Source organism: Lithobates pipiens, unplaced genomic scaffold (assembly GCF_037356315.1).
Source record: "Lithobates pipiens isolate NorthernLeopardFrog02 unplaced genomic scaffold, aLitPip1_a1.2 Scaffold_30, whole genome shotgun sequence".
NCBI lineage: Eukaryota > Metazoa > Chordata > Amphibia > Anura > Ranidae > Lithobates > Lithobates pipiens.
The window spans coordinates 611,278-632,369 of record NW_027507791.1 but is presented as its reverse complement, the minus strand read 5'-3'; the positions used below and the strand labels follow the sequence as shown (position 1 = coordinate 632,369).

Genomic DNA, 21,092 nt, shown 5'->3' with positions numbered 1-21,092 from the left:
CCATCTTGCTTACAGCCATGCCATGGTCAGAGCCTGCTGGGTGACTGGGATCGCACACCAGCGGCCGACAAACACCCTTTGAACTGCAAGCCAGCGCCAGAGGCTCTAACATTGTCAGGACCGAGAAAGTGGAGATACTAAACTTTTATCAAGTTTACAATTGCAAGTGTGATTATTTTTGTTTTTAACCATATATTAAAAGGTACTGCACCAGGAACGTGTGCACTCTTTTCCTTTTGATCTCCTTTAAATTGGTTTAGGATGCATTCACACCTGAGCAGTGCAACTTTCAGCCATTTTTATTTGGGAGTTTTTTTTTTTTTTTGCATATTAGAAGCGTTTTACAGCTTCCGACGTTTGTTCAGCCAATAGAAAGCACTAGGGGAGGAGAGTAGGGGTGGAGAGCTGCTGTTTGAGCAGAAAACGTGTGACAAAACGCTCATGTTGCACATTTTGAGTTCCCATTGAAGTGTGCGGGGCCCAATCTGCCTCCAATTGGCAAAAAAAGCTCATGTACTTTTGAGTCCCAGGCGTTTAGCTTCACACGACAGAATGCTTGGATGTGAACATAAGCCATTGAAATGAATGGGGTTTGGCTTATTGAGCATTTTTAGAGCTACAGGCTTCAAGCAGAAAATCGCTCCAGTGTGATCAGGGTCTCAGTAACTTTACAATTGCTGTTTTTTGTCAACGTCCAAGTAATCTGCAGTTTAGAAAGAAGTATGGAACCCAGTACTGGTCAGTTATCAAATCTGCACTGAGCTAATATTAACCCTTTCATTGACGCCAACATAAGGCTTTTGTTGGCCACAGCTGATTGGGGGGGGGGGGGGGCTGTGTGATGCCTCTAAACCTTTCAAGATAATGTTACAAAAAAGATAGGGTTTCAATCAGGTGGCTATAGGTAGCCACCTGACCCCCAAGACATGGGCGGCTCATGCTGTTTCCCAAACGTGTCATCAGGTAAAAGGGAGGGAGATTGGTGAACACCCTTTTTCTGATCTCCCCTAGTTTGAAAGCAAACTGAAAAAGCAATGTGTTTTTACATTGTTTCTAGTTTCACTTGTCATGCAATCTGTGCTCCAGAGGACAGGAAAGAATAGATCATTTGTCCCTGAAACCTGAATACATTTGTATTCGCTCCTCCCTCTCCTCTGTGTGACATGGGTATGGTGTCTGTTAAATAACAGGAGCTGACAGTGGTTTTGACTCCCTACTCTATTACTGTAATGTAAAATATGTGCTTTTTAACTTTTTTTTTTTTTTTTATTTTTTTTATTTTTTCTATTTTCTAAAATGCAGTGGGAATCTGATTTAATGTTTATCAATAATAGTTTTCCTTAATTATTCTGAGGTATTGTCAAGTTATGTAACCCTGGTTTGATCTGCAGGTGCTGATATTGATGCCTTGTGTGTGGCGCCCAGGCATGTTGAAAGGACTGACTTCTTTACGTCATTTTATGAGAAGCTGAAGCTTCAAGATGAAGTGAAGGACCTACGTGTAAGTTTTTGCCTCTTTTTGGAACCTAAATATCCAGTAGGCTTGATTTTTGATTTGGAATGGTGACCCCTTTTGAATAAAGTTTACTAGTTGAAGTGTTTCTAACCCTAAAAAAGAAAAAAAAAAAGTAAAGCATGTTATACAGCACAGTTCTTTTGTTGTGTAATTTGGCCCCCTATATCACCTAAAATACCTGGCTAATCCTGCCTGGTTCTGCCCTCCCCCTGTTAACTGACCACAGTTTATCATGGCTGCTGAGCCCTGACACTGGTCAGTTTATGTGCCTCAGTCATCCGCTGTCTTTGTCCTCTCTGCCTGTCAGCTTGTGTATGTAAGCTGTCTCCTCCCGTCCCTGCTGCTATATTATGTACAGTAACGATCTGTCCTTAGAATCCCCTTGGTTATACCGTTAAATCGTTCAGTAGGAGTTTTCATTCTCCCCTGATTATCCTATGAGGCTGCAAAGCCCCTGATTCCCTGTCTGCACAGTGCTGATTGGCCCTGTGCTGATCACATGTACTCGCCCAAGAAAAGAAAGAAAAAAAACTTTCTAGCAATACATTACAAACTGAGCTTTTGCCCCCAATGCTCTGTACTATCAGGAGATGCTTTAGGGACTGTGGAAGAAGGGGAGGATCAAACAGCCTTTTTTCACAATGCAAAGAATTAACCCCTTAGGATCCACAGTTAATATAACAAGCATGCTTTACTGCATATACAGGCTGATTTTACTGTTGTGGGTTTAGTAACACTTTAACACCCAAGGCGATGACCCTTAAGGATTAAAATAAGGAATTCTGGTGCTCATTTACTTTATAACATGCTTGTTGTCTGTAATTGAGAAGTATTTAAAACTAGACACAGCCAGGCATCTAGCATTATCAGGAAGAGGCCAGAAATAGTAACTCTCATGCTTAAGACAGATGTATCTTTTCAATTACTTTTTCCAACCTGTGCTTGGTCAGTGAAGGAGCAGCAGTACATTATGACTTCATAGTCTCCTGCAGAGAAAAGATGTATTCTAGAACTAGTCTGGAATCCTCGCCACATTTTCTTATGTATTTCTTTCCGTTACTGTAAGATATTTACTACTATTCTTATCCTTTACAGGCTGTAGAAGAAGCATATGTGCCCGTGATTAAACTTTGCTTTGATGGGATAGAGGTAATAATGGAAATTGCCATTCTCTATTTATTGTGGTTGCGTTGTATATGATTGTGGGATTTGAAGGCTTGAACTACAAGTAAAGTATACAAGGGTTTTCCATTTTACCCCTGCAAAACAAAATCCTATTTAAGTAATTTTAGTGTTCTGATCATTTTGAATTGTACACTTCCTTTTTTTTTTTTTTTTTATATTAATCCAATATTGGGGAAAATGCTATTATTCCATAGTTCATGTCAGTGATCCAGTTTCTAAAGCTGGCTTGTAAACAATTTTTTAGGTCTAATAGAGTATCCTTTTACCACAAAGCTTCTAAATGTACAGATCTATATAGTGGAAAGTTATTAAATGTGTTTGAATAACTCAGGCTTGTCAGCCCCTAAAGATAATGAACTGTGCTCTATAACCTTTTTTGATTCTAAATTATTTTTAGATTGATATTTTATTTGCAAGACTTGCACTTCAGACAATTCCTGAGGACTTGGACCTGCGAGATGATAGCCTTCTTAAGAACTTGGATATTAGATGTATACGGAGTCTTAACGGTATGCTAAATATTAAATGGTTCCTTGAAATGTTTTTGTTTTTTATTCTGGTTTTATTTTTTTATTTTTTTTAAGATGGCATTGGTTTTTATGTAGTACAAGAAAATAAATGACTTACAAATATAATCTGTCATTCTTGGCTATAACTACTAGCAACATAAGTGCCACAGAAATAAGTAGCATGCGGTAATGTAAATTGAAGATCAACATTGCTTTATACGACACCAGATTCCCTTTTGGCAAGCTTATGGGTGGAGTTGATCCTGGGCCCCAATCGACTAAACTTTTTTGTGGCTTACCTCCCAGCTCAAACGGTGCATTTATAAAAGTATTCCGACTCCTTTCACTTTTTCAATTTTGGTATGTTTCAGCCTTATACTAGAGTTGTTTAAATTCATTTTTCCCCTAATCCTCTTTCAAGACAGCCACGTGAGACCTTGGCTTCTTCAATCTATTGGAGACACCACACCAACCCCTTTACATTTTTCTTGGTGTTTTTCTCCAGAGGGGAGGCACTGTGCTGGGTCGGCTGAGACCTGTAGGTGTCCAGCTCTGTGGGTTCTTGGGCACGGAGCAGCTTTTCGCTGGGCATTGGCCACAATGGAGTGGTCATGTGATAACCCTTCTGATGGAGGGGCAGGCAATTTCTTTCGACCTGTGGCTTCCAGTTCTGGCTACAGGACACTGATAGAGGGCTGGACGTCGGCTGGAGTGGGACCAGGAATGCTGTTGAGATGGCATAAGGCTCCAGTGGGTGGCACCAGTGATGTCGGAAGCAGAGGCGAATCGGACTACGCTGGGAGATGTTATGCAAGGAGTGTATTGATAAATTAGTAAAGGAACAGTCCACTGAGCAAGATAGTGATTTAGCAGCCTCGGTTAGGGTGCTTTCCAACACCTTTGAATCCTTAAAGGGCTTTTTGCGGGGTTTCAGGTTCCGCAGCCTTAGGCTGCTACTCTGCCAGTTCAGCAGCTCTCTGTACCAGCGACACCAGTGGTTCCATCCAGGGAGGAGGAGCTAGTGCAGCTTCAGGCTCTCTCAGACAGAATCAGAGGGGGAAGGACTGGAAGAGGGGGTTCCAGAAAACATTCTCGGTACGAACTTTCACTTGAGGTGGAAGATCTCCTGGGGTCTTTCTATACCACTTTGGATATTCAAGCTGATAAAAAGACCCTTTCACTCCATGAACAAATGTACCAGAGCCTAGGGGAACAAGAAAGAAGAAGCTTTCCTTACCATAATAGATTGGTGGAAAGTGATCTCCAGCCAATTCATTTTGAGAATTGTAATGAGGGGATATCACTTAGAGGTCTCAAAACCTCACCCAAACACACTTTTCATCGCAAAACTTTTGAGAGGCACAGAATGGGCCAGAGGTCTTCTTGAGGTGTTAGGGGAGTTGATAGAAGTACAAGTTTTAAGCCCATGTAACGCTGGAGGATGTAGGCAGGGGCTTCTACTCGCGTCCTTTGTGGTGCAGAAGATCTCAGGAAAATTCATGCTATTAAATCCTAAAGCCTTTAAACCTGGCAGTAATCTACAAAAGATTTTGTGTGGACTCTGTGAAAGCACTACTACCTCCAAACTGTTATAGGGCATCCACAGATCTAAAGGATGCGTACTTGCACATTCCTATCACTCAGAATTATCAAAGATTTCCAAGATTGGCCATACAAATGGAGAGGAAGGGACGATCTGCCTACAGTTCCAGGCATTTCCATTTGGCCTATCCTCCTCCTGAATCTTTACAAAGGTCATGGCGGAAGCCTTGGCAACATTTCCCATCAGAGGCACTTCTGTAATCCTCTATCTAGACGGTCTTCTCCTTTTTGCGCCCTCACCAGAGAGATTAACAAATGACCTGAAGTACACCAAAGACTTTCTGGAGAATCTAGGTTGGCTGTTAAACCTCAAAGTCCAATCTGATCCCGTCCCAGCAGATCACATATTTTGGGGTATGTCTTGGACTAAACACAAGTTTTTTGCCCCAGCAAAAGGTGCAAAAAATAGAAGACTCTATGAAAATGCTATAGAACAATCAGCCAATCACAGTAAGATGGGTAATGTCAGCATTGGGACTGTTGACCTCTGCTATTCTGGCGGTGTGGGGCCACAATCAAAGTACTTTAGATGCACTGTTGCGCATAGGGGCAGTTGTGGGATCCTACCGGTCACCAAAATAGTGACAACTGATGCAAGCGGCACAGGGTGGGGAGCACATTTAGGCCCCCGATTGATACAGAACTCTTGGCAGAGGAAGGATGTGAAAAGATCATCCAATTGGAAAGAATTAAGAGCAGTACTTCTAGCGCTCTTTACTTTTCAGGAAGAACTGCAGGGACATCACATACAAGCCAGGTCCGACAACTCAGTATTCGCCTATATCGGGGATATGCAATTAACGGACCTCCAGCTGTTGCAGAACTACAACTCCCATGAAGTATAGCAAGAATCTGACAGCCACAAGCATGACACCCAGAGGCAGAAGCATGAAGGGGACTTGTAGTTTTGCAACAGCTGGAGGTCCGCTAATTGTATATCCCTGGCCTATATCAACAAATGGGACAACAAGAAGTGGAACTTTGTGGTTCCTTGCAGCAGAAATACTGAACTGGTCGTGGAGACCATGGTTTTATATTAAAAAAAAAAAAATAAAAAATAGATGTGGAGCCTCCATGGATATTACCAATCCAAGAGGATCTACACTTTTTCAGGGCCCAGTGTATTGCCCTCGGGTAGAAAGGTGGAAGCTCCGCTGCTTGGTTACTGAGGAGCAGTTATTAAAAGGTATGGGTTTCATAAACCGTTGCGCTGATGAGCAGCAGGAAAATACACACGCCATCTCCCAAAACGTGTGGAAACATTTCAGTGACTGGTGTGCAGGATGCTAATTTGAGGTAAATAGTCCAGTAGCGGTCCTGGAATTCCTGCAGTGCGGAGCAGACAATGGGTTGAGCCTCAGCACTTTAAAAAGCCAAGTTTAAGCGCACTCTGTATCTAGAAAAAGCTTTTGCATTCAGCCCGTAAATAGTCAGGTTTTTCAAGGCAATTAAGCAGGCAAAGACTGGTGCAGGGGCCACCTTTCCCTAAATGGGACATGTCTGGTTCTACAGGCCCTAGTAGGAGGCCCATTCAAACCACAGGACGATTGTAAAATTAGTGACCCTTGATCACTTGATGCCTGCCCACCGTCAAATGACGGAGGAACCGTGTGGCTCTCGTTCTGGGCGAGCGTCATATGACCGTGCACCCAAATGGCCGTGCAACACGGCAAAGCAGCGTGACCCTGATCTCTGTAAAGCGTTGTTGACGCAGCTCTTTAATTGCGTGATTGGCTGTGTCCAATCCCAGCTAGTCATGTGTAAAAAAGGCAGTGCCAGTAATCGGCGCTCCTTGCCTCACACTGTATGGCGAGGAGAGCCGATCAGCGGCATCTCCTCGCAGGGGACAGTAAGGTGATCAGTGCCCTGATTACATTAGAGTGCCAGCAATTGGTGCCCATTAGTGATGCCAGTCAGTGCTGGCTTTTAGTACCGCCTTATCAGTGTACATCAGGGAAGGAGTAAAATTACTTATTTGCAAAAATTTACTGCAAACTTTATTTTTTTTTTTTTTTTTTTTTTTTTTTTAAATAAAAAATCCCAGTAGTGGTTACCACCAAAAGAGAGTTCTATTTGTGTAAAGAAAATGCTAAAACATTTCACATGGTTACCATCTAGTATGACTGTGCAATTTTCATTCAAAACAGTGCTGAAAGCTGAAAAAATGCCCACCACCAGGACAGTAAGTGAGCTAGAAGCTCTGTCAATTAGACCTCCTTTTTTTTTTTTTTTCCCCCCAGTTATTTTCCAGATCAGATAGTATTTACAATTGAGATGGCCTTTTTGCCTAAAGTGGTCTCAAAATTTCATAGAAGCCTGGATATCCCCCCCCCCCCCCTCCTTAATCTACACTACCCCATAATGAGAATGTGGACACAGAATGTTGGATATGTTTGCAAATAAAGGAAAAACTGAAATATCACATTGGAATAAGTATCCAGACCCTTTGCAACAACACTCCTATTTCTCAAGATCGTTGCTGAGGGGTTTCTACACCTTGATTGAAGTTCATGTGTGGTAAATTATATTGATTGGACATGGTTTGGAAAGGCCTCAAAGCTGACCATGCGTATTGTATCTGTGCAAAAGCCATGAGGTCAAAGAAACTGCCTGCAGAGACAGGATTATTGCAAACCACAGATTTGGAGGAAGGCTACACATTTTCTGCTGCACTCACTTGGTTCCCAGGAGCACATTGGCCTCCATAATTCAAGATGTTTGGCACAACCAGGATTTCTCCAAGAGTTGGTCACCCAGCCAAACTGAGCAATCATGGGAGAAGGGCATTTGTAAGATAGGTGATCAAGAACCCGATGGTCACTGTGCTCAGTCAAAGTTCCAGCAGGACAACCATCACGGCAGCTCTCCACCGATCTAGGCTTTATGGCACAGTGGCTAGATGAAAGCCTCTCCTTGGTGCAAAACATATAAAAGCATGCTTGGAGTTTGCAAAAAAGCACCTGAAGGACTCGGACGGGGAGGAACAGGATTCTGATCTGATGAAAACAAGATTGAACTGTTTGACCTCAATTCTAAATGTCATGTCTGGAGGAAACCAGGTACCGCTCATCATGAAGGTGTTTTTCAGCAGCAGGGACTGGGAGACTTGTCAGGGTTTAGGGAAAAGTGAATGGAGCAAATTTCAGAGATGACCTCAAAGACCTGTTCCACAGCACTTTAGAACCTCAGACTGGGCCAAAGGTTCACCGTTCAACATAACCATGATCCTAAACACACAGCCAAGACTATACAGGCGTGGCTTGGCAACAACTCTGTGACTGTCCAAAGTGGCTCGGCCAGAGCCCTGATTTGAACCCTATTGGACATATCTGGAGAGACCTGAAAATGGCTGTCCACAGAGGTTCCCCATCCAACCTGACTGAGCTTGAGAGGATTTACAAAGTAGAATGGCAGAAAATCCCCCAATTCAGATTGTCCCATCGTACCCAAAAAGACTGGAGGCTGTAATTACTGCCATAGGTGCTTCAACAAAGTACCGAGTAAAGAGTCTGAATGCAAAGGGTACTGATACTATTGTGATCAATTTTTTATTTTTATTTTCTTAAATTCACAAACGTTTTTTTAAATTCTGTTTTCACTTTGTCATTATGGGGTACTGAGTATAAATTTTAATGAGGGGACATTTTTTTTTAAACTGTACTATAAGGCTGCAACATAACAAAATGGTGAAGGGGGTCTGAATACTTTATGAATGCGCTGGTATGTAAGTTTGTATAGAGAGATGTTCACATTTTAAGTAGCTTTTTTCAGTCGGCTACGAAGTGGGCACTTTTGGCTTAAAAGTGTAACATTTATGGCAGGAGTTTAGCATGTTTAGAAGCCTGTAAAGCTTGCAGAATCAAATAACCATATAAAAAATAGGCGCTGTCTTAGTTGCTGACCATATAAAAGGTATGGCATTACTTTGGAACAACAATAAAGTGACGCAATCCACAAATTAACCAAAATGTGTAAAATTTGCAAAGTTCTTCAAAGCTCTTTCAGTCACCATGCTTCAAAGGAAGACGGGACTTATATATACATTCAACCATGCTTCACCGTAGTGAGGGCAAGATTTTATACTCCCCAACCTCGCTTTCAAGAGCAACATTGCCTACAGCATATACAAATGATCTCCAAGAGGTCCTTTCACTGGGTAGACAATGAGCCAATATCAGAATAATAGGTAAAATAGTGTAGTAGCCGGATGTGATGTGACGTCAAGGGTGGCGACTGCACAGCCTCAATGTAATCTGCAGAAATTAGGAGGCTCTTGGCCTGTATAGATCTCCTGATTACATCCTATTGGTTAAAGACCAAAATACACAAAATTGTGATTCCTAGTAAATAAATGTCAAATCATCATACCAGACCTCAAATGAGAAGATCGAAGAGAGGCTGTATGTCATGAACAATCTTTTTTTTTTTTTTTTTTAATATAATTAAAACAATATAACAATTTAAAAACGTGCAAATTAAAAGATGCAAACATCTCACCAAACCCCATCTATAATGCAATCAAATACAAAAATATTTTGCACATCGCCTTTTCTAACATTTTTATTAAGCAGCAATTTGACCCACAATTTAAAGTGGAAGTAAAGCCATGGATTTAAACAGTTAAAAAAAAAAAAAAAAAAAAAAGGCATGCCGGGAATGCTAACTGCACATTGGCTGTGCTCTCAGCCAAACTATCAAACCATCCAATGGCTGGTGTCATAACGAATCACATGTGCAGCACCATAGCAGTTGAAAATTAAACCGAGGCAAAGATGGCAGCTTCCGTGGCTGAAAACGATGGAGTTTACTTCCACTTTGCCACCAGTTTGACACACCTGCAAGAATGTGCACACTAAAATATATATTTTGGAAGCCATCTAGTGGTTAAAAAAGGTTGTACCTCTTTGAAAATTATTAAAACAAATCCAACACATATAATAGCCATGTTAAAAATCTCTCATATATATAAATTACACACATACACCTCCTTTTTAGAGAAAATTATGTAGAAATGTTAAATAACACATGAGCCATATAGTTGTCCTAAAATACACAAAGCCAAATCCTCTTTTTATATTTGTAAACCTACCACACAAATATAAAAAATCTGTTCTATAACCGTTTAAATTAATCGAGCCAGACGGACTGAGGGTGTGGAGCTCTAATATCCACTTAGTCTCTTTCTGTGAGATCTGTTTGCACAGATCACTTCTTTCCAATGCATAAACACCCAATCTATCCCTTACAAACGTAATAAAGAGCGATCCCTATTGTGCGCCATTCTAAAAGTGGTTAGAAACACTGTTGTATCACCCCCTTTTTAATGATAACATGCTCATATGCTTAGCCAGTGACCTAGTCGCTCTACCAACATTTATAAAGATCTGACTTTTTTTAATTACCCAGGCAAGTTACAGGCCATCTACAGGGTTCAGTGCTTTGGTTTTCACACCATAACTGTCAGATTCGTCCACCACAGCCTCTGAGAAGAGTATGGTGAAGGCCACCTTTTGTGTGTCTACCTCTCTGCCCTCATGTGTAATAAGGGTGCATGTGTGGAGCATCAAGAACTGTAGCCTGTAAACAAAATGCTGGAATCCATGTCACCAGCCAGCTTTAAAACCACTATTTTCTTGTTCATTGATGGATACAGGCTTCAGACATGATAGGGTTTTACTTCTCCATGCAGAAGTATTTAGACACTGGCAAAAAAGTGACTAGCCAGGTATTAAAAATCACTCCACCTCCCCAGCATGCCTAGGTTTTTTTGCTAGTGTCCTAGGAGAATGTCTGTCACTCAACTGAAGAGTTTAAACTGTGTTTCAACAGATGAATGTCCAGGCCCTGAACAAAGACGAAAATAGAAAGTTTGTACTTGGCGTTAAATCAGTTTCTTGAACTCTGAGGGACACCGATTTTGTTTATGATGCACATTCAGTACTGTTCTATAAAACAAAGGTGTTGTGGAGAGTAGGAGGGATTATATACCTGGCTGGTCAATGTTTGTTTGCCAGTGTCCAAAGCCTCCTGTAGGTGGTGGTGTAACCCTGTTATCTCTGAAGCCTGTGTCCCTCTGTCTCAAGAAAAATTGATTTTACAGTGAATATAAAAATGCTTTTTCATTGAAAATGAGCAGCATCAATCTCTGTACAGATATGGAGGCCAACACTTTATTTCTGTCACAGGACCTTAGTTTGTATTTCTTTTTCTTTTGTATTCCTTTTTGGCTCCTTTTGGCAGGAATTGTACCTCCCTAGAGATCTGCTTTTATATCCTGATGAATTTTAAATGTAAAACCATTAAATGTCAACCATTAGTTTACTGTGCATGTAATGTTTTATAAACACAGCAGATTATATAAATTATTTCACAAAGTTTATCTTAAATCTTTTAGGTTGTCGCGTAACTGATGAAATCCTCCATTTAGTTCCGAACATTGATAACTTCAGGCTAACTTTAAGAGCAATCAAACTTTGGGCCAAACGTAAGCATTTCTTCCAACAAAACATACATTTTCTGTAACACATAATGTGGAACATTAAATTATTTCCCTTATTTGTTTTCCTTAGGCCATAACATATATTCAAACATCCTTGGATTTCTGGGCGGCGTTTCCTGGGCCATGCTGGTGGCAAGAACATGCCAACTGTATCCAAATGCCATAGCATCCACTCTTGTCCATAAATTTTTCCTTGTCTTTTCTAAGTGGTAAGTTTTTGGGTAGGAGGGTTACGGTAGTGCGTTTAGTGATGGCTGGCTTGCCATCTCACCTAAAGCTGAATTACGGGTATTTTGGATACTTTTTGTAAAAAGTGCAGGCACATTAAGTCCAGCAAGATGCATGCCATCTCCATGACTTCTCTTTTATTTACATCTGATGGGTTTATGGCTCTGCCAGGATACACTGTGGGGTGTGAGAGGAGAGAAGTCGCACACAGCAGCTATGCTAGCCCCTCCCCTCTGCTACCTATTCACAGAAGCCTTTGTATTATATGAATGTGTTCAGATAATACAAAGGCTTATGTGGTTGGGAAGGTGGAGTGGAGGGAAGGGGCGGGGCATAGCAGCTGCAGCAAATCTACTGAATCTACTTGAAGATGCTCAGACCAGCAGGTCAAATGTTGGGCTCCAAAACTACAGCGACAGCTGTCTTCTGGGAAGTTTAAAAAAACCTGTCAGATGCAAATAGTCCAAGAGGTCATGCATCTCGTTAGACCTAACTCGCAGTATGCCTTCATTTTTTACAATGGAGATGAATTCCTGGAATTCAACTTTAAACTCCAGAGAGAGAATATATATACAAATTTAATGCCATTTTTGTATTTCTAAAAACTATTTTTTTTTATTTCTTACACTTGACCTGATTTTAACTTTGTATCATCAGCCTCTTGAAATCCCTTTTTATAGCAGATCTCGGGCTGGGAGGGGGGAGGGCAAGCACTAGGAGCCAATGAGGCGTGCTGCAGTGCTCAGGAAAGGGCAGATGGTCATAGAGATGAGTCGATTAGAGGTTCATCAGTATACCAGTAAGGATCGCAGCACGACTCCCAAGGGATAGCATGGTGTGTGAAAGGACAGATCTGCATTTTTTCCTGATTGACCTGGATATAGGAAAGTATGTGCAATAATTTGTTTTTTGGGAGTGGATGTGCTTATATACTCCAGCAGGGCTGACAACGCTGCTTGGGAATTTCAGTGCAGCAAAGCAAGGATTGTCTGTTCACTACAGAAATTGGGATTTGCCCGCATTTCTGGCTGGATCACTACGTATTTTTCAGTAGCGGGAGACAAACCAGGAGGAAATTGTTTTTCTTTTTTTTTTTCTTTTTAGAGCTGTGCTGGAAAAGTTTCTTCCCCAGTGTAAAACTAAAAAAACGGTTTCCTGACTGGAAAATGCTGAAGCATAACGGAGTCTTTGATGTAAATCCTGTAATTATGAATGAACCTGTGCCTGTATCTATGATGTACTGTTAACCCACCCAACATCTGTGCCTTAAAAAAAATAGGTTTAATAGGGCATTATTATATATAGACTTAGTTCATGCAGCTTTTGTAAATCTAGAGATTTTATCTGAGGCTTGATATTTTAAGAAGCCACAACAAATGTAACTTTTCTTCATTGCATTAATATTTTCCTTTTGTGATTCTTCCTTGGCAGGGAATGGCCTAACCCAGTTTTGTTGAAGCAACCAGAAGAGTGCAATCTTAATTTGCCTGTGTGGGACCCAAGGGTCAGTAAAGTTATTTTTTATTTTTTTTTATTACACTGCAGTTAATTGTCTGTATACATGTCATACCATGATCTCTTTTTAAGGAGAGGCTTTTGTTCGTGGGAAAACTTTATTTTGGTGACTCAAATGAATGTTTTTTTTTTTTTTTTTTTAGAGCTCAGGTTATTATGATCACTGTAGTTCTGCTGTGACTTGAGGGAAAGGCCCAGCTTTTGATGTTCGTCTCAGACCTGTAATCCTAATATATGGTGCACATCTATATGTGTGGTATCTATGAAATGTACTTGAACAGCAAGGATTAATTAGGTTTAATCCTAAAATGAAAATTAATGTCTTCTATCGGACCTTTTCATTTTTTTTTTTTTGTAACAATTTCCATACAACACAGAAGCCCCTGCATGCTGTCCTGGAAGTCAACCATTGGGTTTCCATTGAAGTAGAATCATTGAGAGAATCCTCTTCAACTTCTTTCATGGTCCTTGTAGCCCCATAAGCTGTAATTGACACCCGTCAACCTGTTTGTTGATGGGAGCGGTAGAAATCGATTACAGCCAATGTGCAAAGTTAGCCTAAGTCTAGGCCATCTTGTTTCTATGGAAACTCACTCATGGACTGCCAGGACAGCATGCAGCAGGCTCTTAGGTGGAAGGTTGTTGTTTTTTCTTTTTTACTCAGAAAAGATAGAAGTCTAGCAAGGAACACTTATTTTTTGGGATTAAACTTGAACTTTTCCTCTTCTTTGTGAGGTAATGTAAATAATAAAGGCTTATCTCCTGTAAACCTTTCCTTTTTTGAAGGACTTGCTCTTTTTTATATTGCCATAGCTGAAAATTCTTGATCTCCTTGAATTTATTTAGTGCTAGCAATTTAACCAGTGCTTTACATTTTATTGCACATTCATGTCACATGCATTGCATGAAGGACCTATTATGTCTGTTTTCTGAGGTGTGCTAATACACGGGGGGGAGCAGCTTAGGGGTATGTACCAGCAGAAAATTGTGTTGCAGCAAATGGGATGTGACACCATGGTATAGTTGGCTAGGCCCTGAATGACTATTGAAAAAGCAGCATGATGAAGAGACAGGTAAGTTACTGAATTTGTGCCTAAAGTGCATCTAACCTAACAATAATGTATTGCAGATTACCAGTTCTTGAATGTATGAATGCATTTGATTTTGATTTTGTTTCAGGTTTATTTGCTTATTTCATTATTTTCACCTAGTGATCATGCCAGCACCGCACTTTCTGCTGACCATTCTTACCTACTGTAATGTATCTATGGAGGCGCAATCTTAGGACAGGAGGTGCTGAACTACAGAACACCTCCCCCTCTTCTCACCTCCAAAACATTGGGGGGGGTGGTATTTAGTTCAGAGGGGATTTGGGCAGGGTTGATAATGCATGTGGTTTCAGTGAAGAAAACCAAGAAGGAAGGAGCTTTTTAACTACTTGCCACCCACCATATAGCGGAATGACAGTGCCAAGTGGTTGTGGTATCCTGACCAGACGTCATATGATGTGCCCAGGATAACACAGCCGGCACGAACGATTGGAGGGGCTGTGTGTTAGTCTGACACACCAAAACTTCGAACGTGGTATGAATTCTCTGACAGGGGCTTCTTACCACGTGATCAGCTGTGACCAATCACAGCTGATCATCGCGTGAACCAGGAAGTGCCGATAAACTTTCCTTGGTTCACATTGACAGGGAGAGCCGACCGGTGGCTCTCCCTGTAGGGGGGTGTCTGTGCTGATAATCAGCACAGCCCCCATCAAAAGATGTCCATCAGCTGCCAATCAGTGCTCAACGCCTGCCTGTCCGTGCCAATCAGTGCTGCCTATCCAGTGCTATCGGTTTTATTTTTAGAATTTTTTTTTTTGTCCTGTCTTTTTCATCTATAGCGCAAAAATTCAAAACTGCAGAGGTGATCAAATACCACCAAAAGAAAGCTCTATTTGTGGGAAGAAATTGATAAAAATTTAGTTTGGGTACAGCGTTGCATGACCACGCAATTGAATTCAAAAATGCGACAACAATTGTGCTGGGCAGGAAGGTGGGAAAATGCCTGGTATGGAAGTGGTTAATATATAGTCAACACTCTTTAAATCTGTGTGTGTGTGTATATATATATGTGTGTGTGTGTATGTGTGTATGTGTATATATATATATATATATATATATATATACATACATACATACATACATACATACATACATACATACATACATACATACATACATACATACATACATACATACATACATACATACATACATATATATGTGTGTGTGTGTATATATATATATATATATATGTGTGTGTGTGTGTATATATATGTGTGTATTACAGTGCCTTGCGAAGGTATTCGGCCCCCTTGAACTTTTCAACATTTTGCCACATTTCAGGCTTCAAACATAAAGATATAAAATTTTTATTTTTTGTGAAGAATCACCAACAAGTGGGATACAATTGTGAAGTGGAACGAAATCTATTGGATTTTTGAAACTTTTTTAACTAATAAGAAAATGAAAAGTGGGGCGTGCAAAATTATTCGGCCCCCTTGCGTTAATACTTTTTGTAGAGCCACCTTTTTCTTGTTTCGATTACAGCTGCAAGTCACTTGGGGTATGTCTCTATCAGTTTTGCACACCGAGAGACTGAAATTCTTGCCCATTCTTCCTTGCAAAACATCTAGAGCTCAGTGAGGTTGAATGGAGAGTGTTTGTGAACAGCAGTTTTCAGCTCTTTCCACAGATTCTCGATTGGATTCAGGTCTGGACTTTGACTTGGCCATTCTAACACCTGGATACGTTTATCTGTGAACCATTCCTTTGTAGATTTTTCTGTATGTTTGGGATCATTGTCTTGTTGGAAGATAAATCTCCATCCCAGTTTCAGGTCTTTTGCAGACTCCAACAGGTTTTCATCCAGAATGGTCCTGTATTTGGCTGCATCCATCTTCCCCCTCAATTTTAACCATCTTCCCTGTCCCTGCTGAAGAAAAGCAGGCCCAAACCATGATGCTGCCACCACCATGTTTGACAGTGGGGATGGTGTGTTGAGGGTGATGAGCTGTGTTGCTTTTACGCCAAACATATGGTTTTGCATTGTGGGCAAAAAGTTGGATTTTGGTTTCATCTGACCAGAGCACCTTCTTCCACATGTTTGGTGTGTCTCCCAGGTGGCTTGTGGCAAACTTTAGACAAGACTTTTTATGGATATCTTTGAGAAATGGCTTTCTTCTTGCCACTCTTCCATAAAGGCCATATTTGTGCAGTGTACGACTGATTGTTGTCCTATGGACAGACTCTCCCACCTCAGCTGTAGTTCTCTGCAGTTCATCCAGAGTGATCATGGGCCTCTTGGCTGCATCTCTGATCAGTCTTCTCCTTGTCTGAGCTGAAAGTTTAGAGGGACAGCCAGGTCTTGGTAGATTTGCAGTGGTCTGATACTCCCATTTCAAAATGATTGCTTGCACAGTGCTCCTTGGGATGTTTAAAGCTTGGGAAATCTTTTTGTATCCAAATCCGGCTTTAAACTTTTCCACAACAGTATTACGGACCTGCCTGGTGTGTTCCTTGGTCTTCCTGATGCTCTCTGCGCTTTCAGCAGAACCCTGAGACTATCACAGAGCAGATGCATTTATACAGAGACTTGATTACACACAGGTGGATTCTATTTATCACCATCAGTCATTTAGAAAAACATTGGATCATTCAGAGATTTTGCTGCACTGAAAGTAAAGGGGCCGAATTTTGCACGCACCACTTTTCAGTTTTTTATTTGCTAAAAAAGTTTAAATTATCCAATAGATTTCATTCCACTTCACAATTGTGTCCCACTTGTTGGTGATTCTTCACAAAAAATTAAAATTTTATATCTTTATGTTTGAAGCCTGAAATGTGGCAAAAGGTTGAAAAGTTCAAGGGGGCCGAATACTTTCGCAAGGCACTGTGTGTATGTATATAATATATGTGTGTGTGTGTGTGTGTGTGTGTGTATGTATATGTATATGTATATGTGTGTATATATATATATATATATATATATATACACACACACTTACATGTACTACAGTTAGGCTTAGTTATTTGATGTAAATTTTTTAATTTTTTTTTAATAATCCAGCTACATTCCTCTATGTGCAGTTTAGCCTGTGTGTTTACGTTTTTTTAAATTCTATATTTCAGGTGAATCCCAGTGATCGGTACCACCTAATGCCTATTATCACCCCAGCCTACCCTCAGCAGAATTCCACCTACAATGTTTCTATTTCTACAAGAATGGTTATGGTGGAAGAGTTTAAACGAGGTATAGTGTTCATATAATGTACTTGTATTTTTTGATACATACTTTTTCCATTGGATAATTATAAAATATTTATCAATTGTTGTTCATTGTTTCACCCATTGTTTCATATATCCTCAGCTCTGTCACCAGTCTTTTTGCATTGAGATTAAAGGGATTGTAAAGGTTTGCATTCTTTCACCTCAATGCATCCTATGCATTAAGGTGAAAAAACATCAGTCAATACCACCCAAACCCCCAGCACCCCCAGTTTTACTTACCTGAGCCCTTCACCTGCTGCGCTCGCCCCCCGATGTCCTTCACCGCTCAGCCTGGCTATTGATTGGCTAGAGTGGATGGATTGAAAGCAGCGCCACCATTGGCTTGCGCTGCTGTCAATCGCATCCAATGATGCGGTGCTCCGGGAAGGCGGGGCCGAGTGATACAGTGAGCCGCTATAGCCACTGGCCATATCGCGGAAGCGTGCCCGCAAGAACTAACCACCATGCGAGAGAGCTTGCATGAAGGTGGTTAGTTCTTGCGGGGAGGAGCTGAGACAGCTGCCAAGGGACCCAAGAAGAGCAGGTTCAGGGCCACTCTGTGCAAAACGAGCTGCACAGTGAAGGTAAGTATAACATGTTTTATTTAAAAAATAAAATAAACTTGTCTTTACAACCCCTTTAAATTTTTGTGTTTATGTCCACAGGGCTGGCTATAACTGATGAGATCTTGTTGGGGAAAGCAGATTGGGCAAAACTTTTCGAGGCTCCCAACTTCTTTCAGAAGTACAAGTATGTATATAACAATCTGCTTGCTTTGTGTGTTCATTTACCGAAGGCCAAGTAAAGTAATAGAGACTAAAGAGACTTCATAGTTGTGTTTTGTGACAAATCCTGTAGTTGCTTATAGAAAATGTAGCCTTTCAAGATATATATATTTATTTATTTTTTGCTGCTATACGAGGTTACACAATTTGAAAAAATACCCAAATCCTATCTATTCCAATAGGGTAACGTGAGGGTTTTTTTTTTTTTTTTTTTTTTTTTTTTTTTTTTTTGTGTAGCTACCAAACCAATTATCTTTAAATTAAAAAAATAAATAAAAATTGTGCATCTTAATTTGCTGTTTAGTGCTTTAATATATTTGTTTGAGCACCTCCAGAATTTCTACCAATTGAAAGTGTGGTTATTGGCTTAAAAAAATTCTAGCAATTATGTGTAAAGCCCAGTTAAACCCTCATGATTTTATTGTGTAATAGTCATAACTTATTGTACAGCAAGGCAGAATGAGATTTTAACATTTTTATTATTTCCCCCCTCCAAGTGCTGCAGTAAGTGTTTTAAAAACCCTGTGCAAGCAGCAGTCCAGCTCTCAAACACACACCCATGAACATTGCTCTGTTCAGTGGCTCTGCTTGGAGAGCTTGAACAATGTTCAGTGGGGCATGTCTGACTTTTGAAGAGCTGAGATGCTGCTTGTATGGGAGTTTTTTTACAGCACTTGGCTAATGATTAAAAATGTAAAGATGCATATTTATTACAGCACCTCAGTAAGAAATTAAGAGGGCTTTGTTGGGCTTTAATCGAAATGGCTAAAGCCCTATACACACGAGCCAAATGTCGGGCAACATCAGCCGCTTCAAAAAAAAAAAAGGCAGACACTCGGCCCGTGTATGTATGGCAGCTGGTCCGACAGAAGTCGGCATGCTGGAAAACCCGCAGCCGACCGGCTCCCGATCAGCACACTCAGTCAATGGCTGAGAGCGCTGACTAGAGGGTTCTGGCGGGGGATTCCTAAAGTTTGGGTATCGCTAGATCCAGTGGTTTGATGTCTTGGTGTACTGCACTTTGAGGCACAGATGAGAAGCTTTAGAGCAAGGGGGTCTCCAAATCCTTATAGAACAAAGGGCCAGTTTATTGTCGTCAAGATTTTAGGAGGGCTGGATTGTGCCCAGCGGGGGGAAGTAAATGTCCGTTGCCCAACATCAGTGAAAATATTGAGCAGTAGTAGTGCCCCCATTAGTAGGAGGTATTGGTATCCCATCATTGGTATCGGTGGAAACGATAGGGCCACCTTGTTGGTATACGTGGAAGGAATGGTATCCCCTTGCTGGTATCAGTGGGAGAATAAAGGGCCAGAATAAAGGCTAGCAAAGGGCCACATCTCGCCCCCAGGCCCCAGTTTGAAGACCCTGCCTTAGTGGACAGAGGTGTACAGGCAATAGACACAAGGGCTATTTATCTAAGTGACCAAATGGGAGGTGATGGGAACCTCCCCAGAGAGTGCCCACATAGCAGCATTTCTGAGGGTCTTGTGCTTCTCTACAGTGCTAACAGAGGAAAACGTTGTGCCATCTGTGTCCCTGCAGTGGATTTACAAAAAAGTAAAGTGAACGTTTTCATTGGTGTCTGCAGTAAATAGCATGCAGTTATAACCCTTGCCAGGAGAAAATAAAAACCTAGATCTGCCTCATCTCGGTGGATTACCGTAAATAAAACTGCTAGATTTCAGTTTTTATTAGAAAGGAAGTGGCATTTACAAATGCTGTTTACCTTTTGCCCAAAGTTACTCTTTAGTTGGTGCTTGGTAAGTCATTTGGGTTGGGTTTCTGCTCCTCCTCCTATTTTATTTTTTATTTTATTTTTTTTATTTTTTCCTGTACCCTTTTGAGTTGTGAATTATTGTGCATTATGGGGGTGTAATAAAAAAAAATCTCATAATGAGGTTTGTGTGGAGTATACTTTTTTTTTTTTTCCCCCTAGAAATGGTAACTTTTTGTTAAGCAATGATTCTATGATGTTTTTAGGGTTTTTGTCATGATAAATCGGTATATAAAATTGAGCAAGGAAATATGGTGATAAGAGTGGAACCTTTTTAGACGTGTAGCTTCATTGGCCTTTTACTGGGAAATTAAAGTATAGTTGTGATCTGCTTCTGCTCTTTTTTTCTAACCTATGGCAAACTGCTACAGTCTAGCAGAAAAGAAAAACAGTCAAGCCATTTTTTCTCCAAGCCAATTAACTTGATCAAAATGTTTCTTTACTTTATAATCATGGGCACAATTAGGCAGCCCATAAATTGTGATTTTTCTTTCCTGCAACCACTGACTATGTTGAGGGGGGTGGATCCCTCCCGCGGGGCTTTTTGTTCTCCCGACAGGGGGAGCACCAGGGGCCATCCCTGCCGGGAGAATACAATTACTGTTTAGCAGCTATAGCCCCTGGCAATCACATGCTAGAAATTCGACATGCTGGTTGTACCCAAGTAGATTGATGGTTTGACTTGGGTACAATCTGCTTGTGCATGGATGGATTGAATCTCTACTGGTCCCTGCTGAGCAATCTGAAATTTGAATTTATGGCTGGCTTTAGTTTGTGTGTGTGTGTGTGTGTGTGTGTGTGTGTGTGTGTGTGTGTGTGTGTGTGTGTGTGTGTGTGTTTAATGTTTTTTGGGTTGTTTTTTTACAATTCTGATTTGGCCATTACAACATGATGCAGTATTTTATTATTCATCTTAATTCCTCTACTCTCTTCTTAAAGTAATATTTGAATTATGTTTGTTCCTTGTTTCAGTTGATATGCCATGAAAATATGTACAGTGCTGGAAATGTATATGCCAAATCTTTATACTGGCCTTGAGTAACACATCTCCCTGATTTGTGAACCCTCTGTACTGTATTACTGGTTAAAAAAAAATAGCGGGATCTGTATTTCTGCAATGCTGTTTATAATTGACACTTTAGAAAATGCACACAGGTAGC

General features: G+C 40.7%; 1 protein-coding gene across 2 annotated transcripts in view; it reads left to right on the top strand.

Moving 5' to 3' along the window:
- The window catches only part of PAPOLA (poly(A) polymerase alpha), a 77,764-nt gene that overhangs the window by 28,033 nt on the left and 28,639 nt on the right, over window positions 1-21,092 (top strand). For both annotated transcript variants that reach the window (XM_077463545.1, XM_077463544.1), the window contains exons 5-12: window positions 1,392-1,501; window positions 2,612-2,665; window positions 3,099-3,210; window positions 11,207-11,296; window positions 11,382-11,520; window positions 12,971-13,043; window positions 17,236-17,356; window positions 18,039-18,123. In XM_077463545.1, coding sequence (XP_077319671.1) covers window positions 1,392-1,501; window positions 2,612-2,665; window positions 3,099-3,210; window positions 11,207-11,296; window positions 11,382-11,520; window positions 12,971-13,043; window positions 17,236-17,356; window positions 18,039-18,123 — 784 coding nt within the window. The remainder of the gene's footprint in view (window positions 1-1,391; window positions 1,502-2,611; window positions 2,666-3,098; window positions 3,211-11,206; window positions 11,297-11,381; window positions 11,521-12,970; window positions 13,044-17,235; window positions 17,357-18,038; window positions 18,124-21,092) is intronic.